This window comes from Eschrichtius robustus, chromosome 11 (genome assembly GCF_028021215.1).
Source record: "Eschrichtius robustus isolate mEscRob2 chromosome 11, mEscRob2.pri, whole genome shotgun sequence".
NCBI classification, from domain to species: Eukaryota; Metazoa; Chordata; class Mammalia; order Artiodactyla; family Eschrichtiidae; genus Eschrichtius; species Eschrichtius robustus.
Genome location: NC_090834.1, coordinates 33,597,064 through 33,610,357, shown reverse-complemented (window position 1 = coordinate 33,610,357; position 13,294 = coordinate 33,597,064). Strand labels below are relative to the sequence as shown.

Sequence of the window (13,294 nt, the reverse complement as noted above, 5' to 3'; positions counted from 1 at the left end):
CCAGCTGTTGTACTGTACTACTGTACTTTTCAAGGTACTGTACTGCTAAGATTAAAAATGTTTTAATTTTTTGTGTCTGTTTGTTTTTTATGTATTATTTGTGTGAAAAGTATTAAAAACCTATTACAGTATAGTACAATATAGCCGATTGTGTTAGTTGGGTACCTAGGCTAACTTTGTTGGATTTGCAAACAAATTGGACTTACGAACGTGCTCTTGGAATGGAACTTGTTCATATGTAGGGGACTTACTGTATACAAACTTGTATGCTATTATATTTACTTATTCACTGAAGTGCGAGGTCCTTATATACAAGACTCTTTAGTGCTTTTCCATCATCTCCTGATTTTATAATTTAAGTTTTATTTGCTCTTTATCTATGCTTATTTAAATATCCACACATATGAAATTAGGAAAACCCACACTAGTTTTTAACACTGTTAGTATGTGACTGCTCACTTTTTTCTTTTTTTTTGATAAATTTATTTATTTATTTATTTTGGCTGTGTTGGGTCTCCGTTGCTGCGCGCGGGCTTTCTCTAGTTGCGGCGAGCAGGGGCTGCTCTTTGTTGCGGTGCGCGGGTTTCTCATTGCGGTGGCTTCTCCTGTTGCGGAACACGGGATCTAGGCACACGGGCCCCAGTAGTTGTGGCTCGCAGGCTCTAGAGCGCAGGCTCAGTAGTTGTGGTGCATGGGCTTAGATGCTCCGTGGCATGTGGGATCTTCCTGGACCAGGGCTCAAACCCGTGTCCCCTGCACTGGCAAGCGGATTCTTAACCACTGTGCCACCAGGGAAGCCCCTGCTCACTTTTTGAAATAAACATTTTTAGTCTTCACAGACAAGAAATATTTTAAAAGATAAGTAGAAGAGGGATATACCCATTAATTCTTCTTTCATTTAAAGTGGATAGCTAGTTGTGTCATGGTTCTCAAGACCACCCCCAGGTTCTGTGATTTACTAGGAGGACGTATAGGCCTCAGGGTATAGTTGTACTCACAGATGATTTACTTATGATTTATTACAGTGAGAGGATGCAAAGCAAAATCAGCAAAGGGAAAGGTACATGGGGTGAAGTCCTGGGGAAACCAGGTGCAAGCTTTCAAGAGTCCTTTCCCACCGGAATCACCCAGGGCATGTTTAATTTCTCCAGCAAGAAGTAACACATGTGAAATATTGCTTTACTAGGAAAGATCATTAGCAACTCATTGCCCAGGCTTTTATTGGGGACTGGTCATGTAGGTATCTTCTGCCTTAATATGTACCAAAATTCCAGATTCCCAGAAGACAATCAAGTGTTCAGCATAAACCATATTGTTTAGGTACAGTGAGCCACTCTTATAAATTAGAGTGGTGGGAACTCTTCCAAAATCCAAGTTCTCAGATGCCAGCTAAGGGCCAATCTTTTAAGCAGAACTTTTAAGGGATAGCAGTCAGACCTGCTAAGTTAACTTTTTAATGCACACTAGTTCTCAGGCTTAAAATTTACTAGAAGTTATATAATTCATATTATAGATGTTATTAAAAATTTTTTCTTATTGACAAAGCTCAATTTGAGTTTATGATGGAAAGTTTCAAAAATATAGGTAAACAAAAAGAACAAATGTTTTATGATTGTACTACCAAGAGTTGGCCATTCTTAAGTGTATATATCTTTTTAAACTTTTTTTTCTGTGCATATTTACAAGTGTACTTTTTGAAAATGGGAGAATACTTTATTATTTTTAAACTTTTCACCTAATAGATAATGTTTTAAATCAGAGTGTTCAGAGCCCTTTCTTCTCTAATAAATGTATTCAAAATTACATCTGTTGATATTTCTAAAGAGGAAGCTTATTTTGAGAAATTAGGTTGTGAGTAGTAAATAATTATATTTAGCATATGTTAAATGAGACATAGTAGGGGACAAAAACTAAGATAGGAGGAGAAGGAACACTAATGTTCTTAATACTCCCCTGGCCACACTCTGTATTGGAGAGCAGGAACTCTAATTTATTTATTTTTATACTCTAGTAATACGACAGTAAGTAGTGTGTAGTAATTGTTCAGTAAATACTTTTTGAACTGATTCACAGAGTATTCTATTGAATTTATTATAATTGTTTAGTTTCGTTCATTCATCAGCTGTTTATTGAGGGTCACTATATGCCAGAGACTTGCTATGCCTTAATATTTACCAGTTCAAGTGAAGTATAGAAACCTTACTTGTAGTTAGGTCTCTTTTCTCTCTTCACTTTTATATATTTGTCTTAAATATTTAGTATCCTTTACATACATAAAACACTGCATCAGATGGGGTTTGCTTCAATCATCAAATATGATTTAAGAAACTCATGAGAAGGATAGTTTATTTTTTATTTACATTTTCCATCCCAATGTTCTTTTATCCTTTCTAAAGTTACACGCTTTTTAAAAAAAAAATCATTTCCTTCTTATTGAGAAAACTTCCTTTAGCCATACTTTTAAGAGTAGGTTTGCTAGTGACAAATTCTCTTAGTTTTTGTTTGAGAATGTTTTTATTTTCCCTCATTCCTGAAGGATGTTTTCACCAGATATATAATTCATGGTTGACAGTTGTTTTCTGTTCTTTTCTTTTTTCTTTTTTTAGAGAAATTGTTTCTAAGTTACTTTATTTTATTTTTTTAATGTTTTATTTATTTTATTTTATTTATTTATTTTTGGCTGCATTGGGTTTTCCTTGCTGCACATGGGCTTTCTTCTAGTTGCGGCGAGTGGGGGCTGCTCTTTGTTGCAGTGCGTGAGCTTCTCATTGCAGTGGCTTCTCTTGTTACGGAGCATGGGCTCTAGGCTCACGGGTTTCAGTAGTTGTGGCTCGTGGGCTCTAGAGCGCAGGGTCAGTAGTTGTGGTGCATGGGCTTAGTTGCTCCGTGGCATGTGGGATCTTCCCGGACCAGGGCTCGAACACGAGTCCGCTGCATTGGCAGGCAGATTCTTAACCACTGCGCCACCAGGGAAGCCTGACAGTTGTTTTCTTTTAGCACTTTAAAATGTTGTTCCACTTCCTCCTGGCCCTCATGGTTTCAGCTGAGAAATCCACTGCCATTCAAATTTGCATTCCTTTCTAAGTGATGCGTTGTTTCTCTCTGAAACAGTGAGGTACAGCTTGAGGACAGGGTGAGTGTATATGTTAAAATTTCTGCTGGGCTCTGCAGATACCATCCTGACAAAAATGGAACACTGACTTGCACTGCTTCCTTTTCAGATGAGTGGAGTTGAAGTTTAGTGCCCCCTTTTCCCCTACTGACACCTTCCCACGAAAGTGGGACTCCAATTGGCAGTGTCTTGTTGCCTCCAAGTAGAGTGTAAGCCTAGCTCCCTTCTAAGCTCTATTGACATGATTTGGAGGATGTGGAGGGCTGATTCACACTGCTCTGTTGCAGCATAATGGGGGTAGAGGCTCAGCTCTCTGTTAAGCCCCACTGACATAAGCAGGGGATGGAAGATCAGCTCACTTCCTGATCCCAATGAAACTGAAGAAGGGGATGGGTTTCAATTGGTGTTGAATTGGAGTAGGGTGGTTATTGCTAAAAAGGTTTTCTGTCATTAGGCCACTGTTTTCCTGGTCCTGTGGATAAAGGGAACAGGCTTCTTCTGGAGGTTTTTTGTCTGTCTCTGGGGGTGGTTCCAGGTTGGAGACTTCTCCAGCATCCTGTCCGGGATATGAGGGAGACATTAAGGAAACCCAGGTGTGTTGTTCCTCAATTCCCAAGGTTTCTAGGCTGTCCACCTCCTTATTTCTATCTTTTAGTCTTCCTATGCTTGTTTGTTGTGTTATGTCCAGGGTGTTTTAGTTGTAAGAGGGAGAACTTGGAAGGAATGGGGCTACTCAATTCTGGGCAGAATGCCTTATCATTTATAAAATGGAAAAAACTATTGTGTGCTCTTTTATTGCAGGTCAATGTTAGTGATAATTGGACTAATGATGTAGAATATTGAATCTTTTCAAAAAAAAGAAATGTGTTAAATACTAAATGTCATTTGTTGAACCTTAGAATTCAAAAGCAGCAAGTGGGGGAAAGTCACAAGTTACTTGGGATAATCCTAAAGAATTAGAAGGCTACATCCAAAAACTCCAAAATGCTGCTGAACGACTTGCCACTGAAAATAGAAGACTGAGAAAATGGCACATTACATTTTGTGAAAAGGTATATTTTATTTATAAAATTTAATAAGCTATGAATAGTATTATTTAAAAAGTAGGTTATAATTTTAAATAACTTCCTATTTGGAAATAATTTGAGACTTAAAGTTGCAAAAATAGTTTAAAGAGTTCACACTTGCCCTTCACCCAGTTTACCCTATTGTCACCAACTTAGGTAACCATAGTACATTTATCAAAACTAGGAAATGAACTGTTTTGAATTTTATAACTTTTTCCACTGATGTCCTTTTTCTTTTTGAGTGTCCAATCCAGGATCCCACCTTGTATTTAAATGTTGAGGCTCTGTAGTCTCCTACTTCTCAGTCTTAGCTTGTTTTTCATGACCTTGATACTTTTGATGAGTACTGGTCAGTTATTTTGTAATGTCTCTTGATTTGGTTTTATATGATGCTTTCTCATTTTAGATTGAGATTATACAATTTTGGTAGGAATACCACAGAAGTGATATTTTGCCTTTCTCAGTACATTGATTAGGTATTGATATGTCTTATTATAGGTTGAGTTAACCTTTATCACTTGGGTAAGGTGGTGCCTGTCAAGATTTTCTACTGAAATTATTATGTTCTAATTTTTAATAGGTGGTAGTTCTTATGAACATTGACTTGCTTCGGCAGCAACAGCGGTGGAAAGATGGATTACAAGAATTAAGGACTGGCTTAGCAAGTGTAGAAGCACAGGTAAAGTGTGTTTTACTTTGTGTCTACACTTTGAAATATGACCTTTTCAGAATGTGAATATATGAATTGATGAAAAGTTCATAAAGGTTATCTGTAAATCTTTACTAATGAATTCCTCATAAATTTAGAATTTGACTGAATTATATATAAAGACCATAAATTAGCAATGCATTTACGTTTAAAAATATGTTTCTGTTTGTCTTACGGAATGCCAGATCCCTCAATTTAGACTTTGTAAATAGTTTCTCTGATGCGGTGCTTAAATATCTATCATTTGTTAGTTTTCTTTTAGGTGATTGTTACGTCTGTTGTGACAAAGTTAAGTTTAGGCAGAAACCTAATGATTGAAATAACTCTGTTTCAGAATTTTTTTTTCTTTTTGGGTAAAATGTCAGTTCCACATGCATTTTGATACGAGATGATCTGTACAAAAGTAGTTAGCACAGAGTCTACCTAGTAGGTGGTAAAGGGATCTTAGTGGAATATGAGGTAAGTATCTTAAACATTTACATATATTTTTCAGCTCTTAGAACTTTAAGAAAAAAAATAAAAATTAAAGTATTAGAATTGATATGTTTATGGTTATGTGGAAGCAAAAAAGTATGTAAACTATACTGTGCATTCTTGTATTTTAAATTTATCATGTTTTTAAATGTGCAATGGATTATTTAGGGGGAGTGAAGGGAATAGAAGAGTTATACTTGATGGGAATTTTTGAAAAAGGACTAAGAAATTTACAAAATAAACTATTGTTCCTGTTGTTGTTATTGTTTTAATAGGATCATAAAGTCCATATGTAAAACACATTTACTATTAACTTGATTTTTAAAATTTTTCTGATCTTTTTGTGTACTATTTATAAGCATGAAGATTAGAGATTTTCATATTTGACTTTATATATGCAAGTAGCAATTAAGGAATTACATGTTGTAAGATATTTAAGATGAGGGTTTTTTTGTTTATAATTTTACCAAATGTGATATGAAAGCATTAAATGAAAACCCATTCTACCACCTAATTATTAAATAAAAAATGTGAATATAACACGTTAGGGATTCCAAGCAAGTGACATGCATGCGTGGAAACAGCACTGGAATCATCAACTGTACAAAGCTCTGGAACATCAGTATCAGATGGGCTTAGAAGCACTTAATGAGAATCTGCCAGAAATAAATATAGACTTAACATACAAGTAAGATTTTTAAAACCCAATTTAATTTTCAATCTATAATTTTCCAGTAATTTATATGTTAAAGTTATTTATTTGCTTTCAGACAAGGACGATTACAATTCAAGCCTCCTTTTGAAGAAATTCGAGCTAAATATTATAGAGAAATGAAGAGATTCATCGGCATTCCTAATCAGTTTAAGGGAGTGGGTGACGCAGGAGATGAATCTATTTTTTCTATTATGATTGATAGAAATGCAAGTGGATTTCTGACTATTTTCAGCAAAGCAGAAGATCTATTTAGGAGATTGTCAGCTGTTTTACATCAACATAAGGTATGGAACATGTAATTTTCTGTCCTTCTACTGTAATATTCATCTGATTAATTGAATTAGTATTAAATGTACAAATCAACAAATTATCTTGTGTGGCATAAAGTAAAAATATGCAAACCAGAGAGCCAAAGTTTTGAATTCTTATACAATCTAGATTTATGCTATAGATGAGAAAAACGTTATCCTAAATTTTTTTCTCTCTATTTGAAGATTGAGAAACTAGTTTCTTTTCTTTTTTTGAATGTTGTATCAACTTGGAATTTGACGTGACTCTGTTGTGTCATTTTTAATTCCTTTCAGGAAAATATATCCTTTTCTTTATTCTTTGGATTGAGAGCAATCCATGGAGGGAAGCCCTCAACGTTAATGAAACTGAGATGATTTAATTTCTAACGTTTGTTAAGGTGCATCATATTAACTCTCCAGAGATAAACCCCTATTGCATTTATTGCTCATTTGATTGATCCTGAGGCATATGACTGAGAATTCATCAAGTTTCTTAACTGCCGCTGCAGTGCTTCTTCTGTTTTATTTTTCTGGAATTAATTGAATCTGGATACTTTCGGATTTGTTGCCTATAGTAGCTCTTGGCTTTGCAGAAGTGATTCTGTCTTTGACACATCAAACTTGAGAAGAGAATCTAAAGAAAAGTTTTTTGCAGTCTCTTCAAAAAAGTTTTATGATCAATATATTTTTATGTATTGTTTTCTTTTCCTGTTCATTCTTTAGGCTATGTGATAATGATTACATTTACATACTTAAACTGAAATTTACTTGAAACCTCACATTTGCCCCTTTTTATTGTTTTTAATAGTTGGACTCTAATCTTTTAAATGTTAACTTATTCTATTTTTTTAATAATATGTTTTCCATTTATACAGGAATGGATTGTAATTGGGCAAGTTGATATGGAACCTCTAGTGGAAAAGCATCTTTCCACAGTACATGATTGGGAGAAAAATTTTAAAGCACTGAAAATAAAAGGGAAAGAAGTAGAACGACTTCCAAGGTATAATACAGAAGTTAAAGTAGTACTTATGTATCATAGCAATTCTTGCCATGGGATAGTATGGGTACTCTTCACTTAGTGGTACTGAAGTCCAGTCATCGGTCTTACCTCCTCTAGAGCTCAGCTATGACACTTGAGAATCATCTGAGTAGAGAATTGCTGAGACTAAGAAAACCTCTTCTAGAGGTTTGGCTGGCTGAGACGTAGTTGGATAGGACAGACTGGGGGAAGAGGCTTCTCTCCAGATCTGGGGTGAGGATCTAATATTTGATGTGCACGGGCACAGTCTAAGAATGGTAAGAATCTACTACTGAGAGCATACTGGAGGACATTTGACTCCAATTTTGTATGGCTCTGCCCCCTTTCAAAATGCCCTGGGAGGCACACAAAGTAGTGCTGCATCTGGGTATTGCCCTAAATGTGGAGGAGACCTTCTGAGGGGCATTTCATAACCCAGAACATCCCCCTCACTCTCTGAAATTCATATCACTGGAACCATTCTATGCAATAAGCCCTGGGAAGGAAGGGCCTTGTTTAATTGTATATATATTACCTATAAAGTATAATATCACTTTTATTAATCCATTTGTTCTTTCTTTCAATAACTATTTGGTGCCCATTTACAATATGCAAAACCTTGTCCTGTGGGAGTAGAAAGATGAAGACAGAGTTCCTGAGATGAAGTTGCTTGCTCTCTCGTAGTGCAGTAAGACAAGTATGTTCGATGATTAAGTCAAGTACACGCAGGTGTTGAGAGAGTGGGCTCTGGAGGTAGATGGCTCTTACTAGCTGCATGAGTTTGACAGTCATTTCGACCCTGTGAACCTCCATTTCCTCAGCTTTAAAGTAATTACAACTATATTATTTATCTCAGTGTTTTGAGGATTAAATAAGTAATTTGCATATAAATTAATGGTATAGGTTAAGTTCTCAATAAATGCTAGTTGTTATTAATTGTTATTAATACTAGATAGAATAGTCTATATTCCATATTAGAGACTGGACTAAAGGCTATAGAGATTTACAGGATGATGACATCCCATCCATTTGTGGCAAAATAGGGGAAAGCTTCATTAAGATAGAAATACTTGAACTAGGATTTTGATGGGTAGAAATGAGAATTGGAGGTTAAAGCAGAGTCTCTCAGGAAAGGGATTTATGTACTGAAAACAGAAGTTGGTTAATTGAGAATTTGATTAGAGTTAATGTTTTATTAGGGACTAGAGGAGATATTTCTGGAAAGGGGTAGATAAAGTACAGATTTGGGAGAGTCTTACATTCTAAAACAGGGAATTTGGATGTTATTCATGTTAGAATGATCAGTTGTTGAAGGTTTCTAAACAGAAGGGTGTTAGTACCAAAGCTATACATTAAGAATGTTAATCTGGAAATAATGAGTTGTATGGTGGAATCAAGAGATCCTGGAGGAAGAGAGGTTCGTCTGTCTTCATCCAGAAGCCCAGTAATAATTAATTGAATCAAGTTGTTGGTATTCAAAATGTGGAGGAGGAAATATTATGAGGTATTAAGGGGTCTTACTTTTGAAGGAAGATGAGGGATGAGGAATAGAGAAGAGACGAATGACTTGAAGGTTTGAATTTGGATGACTAGGATAATGATAGTGCCATTAATGTTACTTTGAAGTAAGGAAAAGACAGTGTTTTTGTAATGTTTGAACATGAGATTTCTCTGTTGGATACTCTCTTTGAGCCCATTTTTGTTTGACTTTATGCTGCCACCTGACTGCCCAAGACCTCTACTGCTGCTACTGCTATTTGTTTGTCCTTTTCTATAAATGGGGTTTCTATTTATACTTCCCTGTCAAAGCTAAACAAAACAAAAAGAATGCCTGTCCTACGTGCCATATTTCATTTTTCTGTTTCTTGCTTATAAGTTAACATGTATTCATCTAAGCTAATACACACATATATATACACACAGATAATTATTTTATGGGTACTTTTGGGAAATATGCTGTAAGATTAGAAAAGCCATATTCTGATGTTGTATTTCAGATACTGTAGTAAGGATATACTTTTGGGGTAGGCCATCTATGTCCATCCCATTCTATCTATGGCTGAATGAAGCCTCAATTGCACATTAAAAATATTTTCAATTGAAAGGTGAACATTAGTCTTGTCCACAAGATTCAGTGTGTACAACTCTGCTGTAATCATATCACTTTATGTATTAATTCATTAGTAAAATATGGTATAATTTTTTTAGGTTTACCAAAATCGTCTATTTTCATATATCAAATGTTAGAAATTTAGACATTTTGTGTCAGGATTTCAAAAATCAAATAACTTCATGTATAAGACAAATTGACTCTTAGGTTTTGGTGCTTAAGAACTGGAGTTTAAACCTCTCCAGTTAGTGGGTGATTGAGAATAAATAAATAAAAGTTTAAGAGAAAATTGTATTTTTATAATGAAGCTGTATTTAACACTTATAACTTGCTTTCTAAGAATATCACCTGGTTCTATGTTTTAAAAAGGGTCTTTCTAAATAATTTTTTTGACCAAAATTTCCAGACTTTTTTTTTACTTGATATAATTTAAGATAAATATGAGGTTTACTCAGATGAATGAGTCTGGTTCAACTTCTGTTTGTTTAGAACATTATAATTTGTATTCAGAGTACCATGCAAAGAATTAATGTTCTTAAAAATATATGCCTTTTTTCTGATTATTAAAATAGTACATTTGTTTTATAAATTTTTTAAAATATAAAAAGACATAATGACAATTGCTGTTAATATTTGATGTTTTGGACATATTAGTACATCTGCTTACAAAATTTGGATCATACTGTATCCTGCTATTTTTATTTAACACTAATCATTAGTATTTCACCATGTCATTATCTGGTCCTCAAAAATAATGATTTTAAATTGTATAGATATATAATAATTTATTTAGCCATTCTGGTATTTAGTTTACTTCTATTTTTTCACTATTATAATTAATACTTTGAAGAAGATACCTGTATGTAAGTCTTGGAGTCTGCCCTGAAAATCTCCTTAGGATAAATTCTAAAAGTGAAGTTACTAAGATAAAAGAATATATCTATTTTAAAATTATTTGATATAAGTAAATTGCCCTTGCAAAAGTTGTATTATTTTATACTCTGACCAACAGTTCTGAGAGTTCTCTATTTGCCCACGATTGAAGATATGAATTAACAATTCATTGCATTTTTGTGAATTAGATAGGTATAAAATGGTATGTTTTATTGCTTTAGTGTCTTCATAATCTATATTCACTTTCTATGTTTGTTTTATTTTCCCTATCATTATTGCTTGTACTTTGACTACAGGATAATAATTTATTTTATAAATCTTTAAATAAGTACGTTACATACTGTGACAAGTAAAGCATGTAAAAATTTAAATATATTCATGTTGATACTTTAGTAATTCATAATGTGCTGCTTTTTTTTTAAACTGATACATTGGATTATTAAAAACTGTAGTATTATAACAAAGTCATTATTTAATGAAAAACTTCATATTAGTATGTGTAAGGCATTTTTGCTAAATGAAATCTAAATGTGCTTAAAGATCACAATAATATGTTTGGGTGATATTGTAAAATGTATTACAAAAAATCATATTATAATGAGACTCTTTTCCTGTAATTAGTCTTTTTCATGTCAAAATATGTCCTTTGGCATTTTTCAGTACTGTCAAGGTAGATTGTTTAAATATTAATTGTAACCCTGTGAAGACTGTGATTGATGATCTCATACAGAAGTTATTTGACGTGCTTGTTCTTTCTTTGAAGAAGTCCATTCAGGGTAAAGACACTTTTACATTTTTATAGTTATGAAATATGAATCTCAATGATGATTAAAATAAAAGATAATCTAGAAAGTAATATGAAATAAAATGTGCTTAAAGTAATTTTAATAAAGTAGGAAACTCCATATTCAACTCCTGAGAGGTCTAAAAATTGAAGGCATTTTTTATTATTTGCAGTGTGAGCTAGTATCAGTTTGTTGCATATGCTACTGAGAAAGGAGGTAATTCTGGTATAATGTATTTATCCTTATCTCTTCAAATGACTGCAGGCATAACTTGGAGATGTTGTGGGTTTAGTTCCAGACCACTGCAATAAAGAATATTGTGATAAAGAGAGCCATGGGAAATTTTTGGTCTCCCAGTGCATATAAAAGTTATGTTTACATATACTGTAGTCTGTTAAGTGTGCAGTAAGCATTATGTCTGAATAAACAATTTACATACCTTAGTTAAAAAATGCTTTATTGCTAAAAAATGCTAACCATCACCTGAGCCTTCAGTGAGTCATCATCTTTTTGCTGGTGGAGGGTCTTGCCTTGACGTTGATGGCTGCTGACTTATCAGGGTGGTGGTTGCTGAAGGGTGGGGTGGCCGTGGCAGTTTCTTAAAATAAGACAACACTGAAGTGTGCTGCATCGATTGACTCTTCCTTTCTCTGTAGCGTGCAGTGCTGTTTGATAGCATTTTACCCACAGTAATACTTCTTTCAGAATTGGAGTCAGCCTCCTCAAACCCTGCTGCTGCTTCATTAACTAAGTTTATTCAATATTCTAAATCCTTTGTTGTCATTTCAACAATCTTCACAGCATCTTCACCAGGACTAGATTCTCAAAATTACAAGTAACCACTTTCTTTGCTTATCCATAAGAAGCAACTCCTCATTTGTGAAAGTTTTATCATGAGATTGCAGGAATTCATTCACATCTTTAAGCTCCACCTCTAATTCTAGTTCTCTTGCTATTTTTATCTTATCTTTAGTTACTTCCTCCACTGAAGTCTTGAATCCCTCAAAGTCATCCATGAGGGTTGGAATCAACTTCTTCCAAACTCCTGTTAACATTGATATTTTGACCTCTTTCCATGAATCACGAATGCTCTTAATGGCATCTGGAATGGTGAATCCCTTTCAGAAGGTTTTCAATTTATTCTGCCCAGATGCATCAGAGAAATCACTCTCTGTTGCAGCTATAGCCTTATGAAATGTATTTCTTAAATAATAAGACTTGAATGTTGAAATTACTTATTGATCCATGAGCGACAGAATGGATGTTGTGTTAGCAGGCATGAAAACAACATGAATCTTGTACATCTCCATCAGAGCACTTGGGTGACCAGTGCATTGTCAATGAGCAGTTGTATTTTGAAAAGAATCTTTTTTTTCTGAGCAGTAGCTCTCAGCAGTGAGCTTAAAATATTCAGTAAACCATATTGTAAACAGATGTGCTGTCATCAGGCTTTGTTGTTCCATTTCTGGAGCAGAGGGAAAATAGATTCAAAATAAAAGTGCTATGATTTTTTGAATGGCAAATGAGCATTGGAATCAACTTAAAGCTACCAGCTGCATTAGCCTCTAACAAGAGAGTCAGCCTGTCTGTTGAATCTTTGAATCCAGGCATTGACTTCTCTCTAGCTGGGAAAGTCCTCGATGGTATCTTCTTCTAATAGAAGGCTTCTTCATCTCCATTGAAAATCTGTTGTTTAGTGGAGCAGCTTTCGTTAACTGTCTTAGCTAGGTCATCTGGATAACTTGCTGCAGCTCGTGTATCAACACATGCTGCTTTATCTTGTACTTTTTATGTTGTGGAGATTGCTTCTTTCTTTAAATCTCATGAACCAACCTCTGTTAGCTTCAAACTTTTCTTCTGCAGCTTCCTCACCTCTCTCAGTCTTTATATAATTGAAGACAGTTGGGGCCTTGCTCTGGATTATGCTGTGGCTTAAGGGGCTGTTGTAGCTGGTTTGATCTTCTATCCAGATCACTAAAACTTGCTCCATATAAACAGTAATCCTGTTTTGCTTTCTTATCATTTGTGTTCACTGGAGTACAGCATATTTAATTTCCCTTAAGAACTTTTCCTTGGCTAACTATTTGGTGCAAGAGGCCTAGTTTTTGGCCTATCTC

At 34.6% G+C, this 13,294-nt stretch overlaps 1 protein-coding gene across 4 annotated transcripts in view; it reads left to right on the top strand.

Moving 5' to 3' along the window:
- DYNC2H1 (dynein cytoplasmic 2 heavy chain 1) overlaps nt 1–13,294 on the top strand; it is a 358,559-nt gene that overhangs the window by 25,544 nt on the left and 319,721 nt on the right. For all 4 annotated transcript variants that reach the window (XM_068554132.1, XM_068554131.1, XM_068554130.1 and 1 more), the window contains exons 14-19: nt 4,012–4,164; nt 4,760–4,858; nt 5,911–6,050; nt 6,133–6,361; nt 7,243–7,370; nt 11,053–11,168. In XM_068554132.1, coding sequence (XP_068410233.1) covers nt 4,012–4,164; nt 4,760–4,858; nt 5,911–6,050; nt 6,133–6,361; nt 7,243–7,370; nt 11,053–11,168 — 865 coding nt within the window. The remainder of the gene's footprint in view (nt 1–4,011; nt 4,165–4,759; nt 4,859–5,910; nt 6,051–6,132; nt 6,362–7,242; nt 7,371–11,052; nt 11,169–13,294) is intronic.